This window comes from Choloepus didactylus, chromosome 8 (assembly GCF_015220235.1).
Source record: "Choloepus didactylus isolate mChoDid1 chromosome 8, mChoDid1.pri, whole genome shotgun sequence".
Classification (NCBI taxonomy): Eukaryota; Metazoa; Chordata; class Mammalia; order Pilosa; family Megalonychidae; genus Choloepus; species Choloepus didactylus.
Window position 1 is genome coordinate 76,921,470 of NC_051314.1, and position 3,168 is coordinate 76,924,637.

At 34.8% G+C, this 3,168-nt stretch overlaps 1 protein-coding gene across 1 annotated transcript; it reads right to left on the reverse strand.

Moving 5' to 3' along the window:
• Positions 1–293: 293 nt before the first annotated feature.
• On the reverse strand, positions 294–1,274 carry LOC119542711 (olfactory receptor 6C2-like). Its single transcript, XM_037847395.1, has one exon. It carries the CDS (start codon positions 1,272–1,274, stop codon positions 294–296), a length of 981 nt encoding a protein of 326 aa, XP_037703323.1.
• Positions 1,275–3,168: the final 1,894 nt, after the last annotated feature.

Consider the following 3,168-nt stretch of genomic DNA (forward strand, 5'->3'; position numbering starts at 1 on the left):
TATAGTTACAAGTGATTTTACCTTATAATTTCCTGAATAGAGTAATGAATTGTATTAAATCTTGAAATTTAACATTATGAAGTTAATTTCATTGTAAAGAATAATATTTTAAGAAATACATTTAAATGTTCTCTTAATGAGATCCAAACATTATCTTCTATTCATATGACAGATGAACATTTAAGAATGGCTTGAGCAATGTACAATACAAGATATTGTAAAGGTGTGTTGAAAAATTCATGTAACTGAAGTGTAGGTAATTTTAAAAACAAACAAGCTTAAAATGTTTAGGACTATCTATCTTTACTTTGGATATGTTTCTTTGTATGCCATTTATTTGACTTAGCTGAGAAAACTGTCATTCTTTTGATTGAGTCCATAAAGGCTTTCTTAACTTGATTGTTTCTCAAGGTATAAATGAAAGGGTTCAATGTAGGTGAAATAGAAGAAATAAGCAGTGAAATCACTTTGTTAATGGTCACCTCTTCCTTTGCTGTAGGATTCATGTAGATGAAAATGCATGTGCCATAGGTGATGGAAACTACAATCATGTGGGAAGAACAAGTCGAAAAGGCCTTCTTCCTTTGCTGGACAGATGGGAATCTAAAAATTGCCCTGATAATGTAGGCGTAGGACAGAACTACACAACTTAGAGTCATATTCAGGGTCAGTATTGCGCAGATTATAACTGCCTGCTCTATGAACCATGTGTCTGAGCATGCGATTTTCACTAGGGGAAATGCATCACAGGCAAAATGATCAATGATGTTAGAGTCACAAAATTCCAGTTTTAAACCGAGGCTAAGTGGTGGGATTATTATACACAAACCAGCTGACAAACAACAGATGATGAGACTCCTGCACACTCTTTTGCTCATGATGGTCACGTAATGCAGGGGTCTGCAGATGGCCACATAGCGGTCATAGGACATGGCAGCAAGGAGAAAAAATTCTGTAACTGCAAAGAGGTCAGCAAAAAACACTTGGATGACACAAGCATTATAGGTGATGAGCTTGTCACCCGTAGCTATGCTATGCAAGTACCTAGGAACACATGCGGATGTGAAGGAGATCTCTAAGAAGGAGAAATTTTGTAAGAAAAAGTACATGGGTGTTTTAAGATGGGAATCCACAAAGGTGAGTGTGATGATGGTCAGGTTCCCAGTTACACTCAACATGTAGGTGAGAAGTAGAAATATGAAAATCAGAACCTGGAGCTGCGGGTCATCAGTCAGTCCCAGCAGAATAAATCTTTTTACTGTTTTGTTTCTCATCACTGACTGCTGACTTCTGTCCAATCTGTATGATATATTCAGAGATATTTTCTTTAGATTATTATGTCTATTCTAAAACTAGACTACATTTCCCCACGACATTTAAAAAATTTGTATTTTACTTCTATTCCCTGTTTAGTTTTACCTTTTTGCTAAATAGGTTGTTGAGGTGTGTTTTTCCAGGTACTAATGACGTTCTTTCACTCTCAAGAATTCTTCCCTATTTGAAAATTAAATCACAAAAATTTCAAAATGTATTTCATGTCTTTTCATGACACATCATATCTTTTTTAATGGTGGTAATAAATAGCAGAGAACTTCTGCTCAATGTATGCACTGTACGGGAGAAATTGAGGTCTTCATTCCATAGCAAGATCTTTGTTTTCTCATTGACTTGTCCTAAAGGTCAAGAGTGTTTAAACCTTGTCCTAAAGGACAAGATTGTTTAAACCTCTTCCTCTCTAATTCCTGCTGCTGACCCTCACCTCCCCGTAAGTCATCCACTTTTTCTCAGAATATGCACATTATTTTTTTATTACTATGTGCATTATTTACTTCTGACAGTAGTGATGATTGCCTTCTTCTTCCTCTCTGAATTTCACATAAAACAACTTTTTCTTCATTGATACCGTTTTTCCCTAATACTCACATATTTAATGCATAACATTTTGCTTCTGAGTTGGTGGTAAGCTGCTCCTCCGGTATTTCTCAGGCATTAAGTTTTAGTTATGCAAGTAGGGACTCAACTATTTCCAAAATACAATCATTATCTATCTCAAGGCTTGAGATGTTCTAGCATCACAATATAGAAAAACTTTCCCCCTTGTACCCAGTCTATTTGTTTTATGAGCCATTTTTCTTTCTAGTTTAACCTACTGTGTTCCTTTCTTACTGAGTTGTGGGATGACTTGGCTGTGTGTATTTGTGTGTTTCACAGTGTTACCAATATAGGGAAAAAGCACTGAAGCATATAAGTGAAGTTAGAAACCTCCTAGGGAATTTGATATCTGAATCAACAACTACCAACTATTTATATCATATTATTTTGCTGCCCTTTCATATTTTTCCTAATATCTCAGGTAATGCATGCATCCCTGTGAAATCTTGCTTGTTCTTCAATCTCAGAGCACTATTCAATTCTCAAAATATATTTTCCCAAGATATAAAAATATATTTTATAATGAAAGTAAATACACAATTTGGCAATAAATTATAATGTACTGATTTCTGTTTATTCTGTCTTTCAAATAAAGTTTGAAATGAACACAGATTTCTTCAAGGAGATGCCACTTTAATCAATATGCTTTTCTTTGAGGAAGGCTGTGGTGGTGGGGAGTGCTGGGTGGGAAGGAGTGAGTTGTATGTGTAGTGAAAGTTACCATGGCTATTTCTTAGATTAAGTTAGTTGTGGATTTTTTAGTGTACCTTATGTACAAAATTCTTCCAGACAATGACATCTATCTACACAGGATAAATTCCCTCTAAAAAAGAATGTCTCATAAATATGTATTGGATACATGACAAAATATATAAATTAACAATAAAATCCATTTTCTTGTCGGGAAGAAAACATGACCAAATTCTACAAAGTAAATTATAATCAAAGAGAAAAACATCATCATACTTACTCTTCTGTTAGTAAATCAAAGCATCTGTTGGTTGTTTAAACATAGCAAAAGTAAGACTGCAATTTTGATGGTGACATTTTTGATGAATACATTTATCATCTTCACCTTTATTGGCACATGTGAGACTGCATAGAGCTCCCTGGGATTGCCATCCTTGCAATGTTTACGGACCACCTGATAATGGGCTTAGTGCTATTATAGGTCCCCCAGTATATTGGTACTCTCTCCATCATTGAAAAATAAATTATTTAAAGGCTGCAATGTCA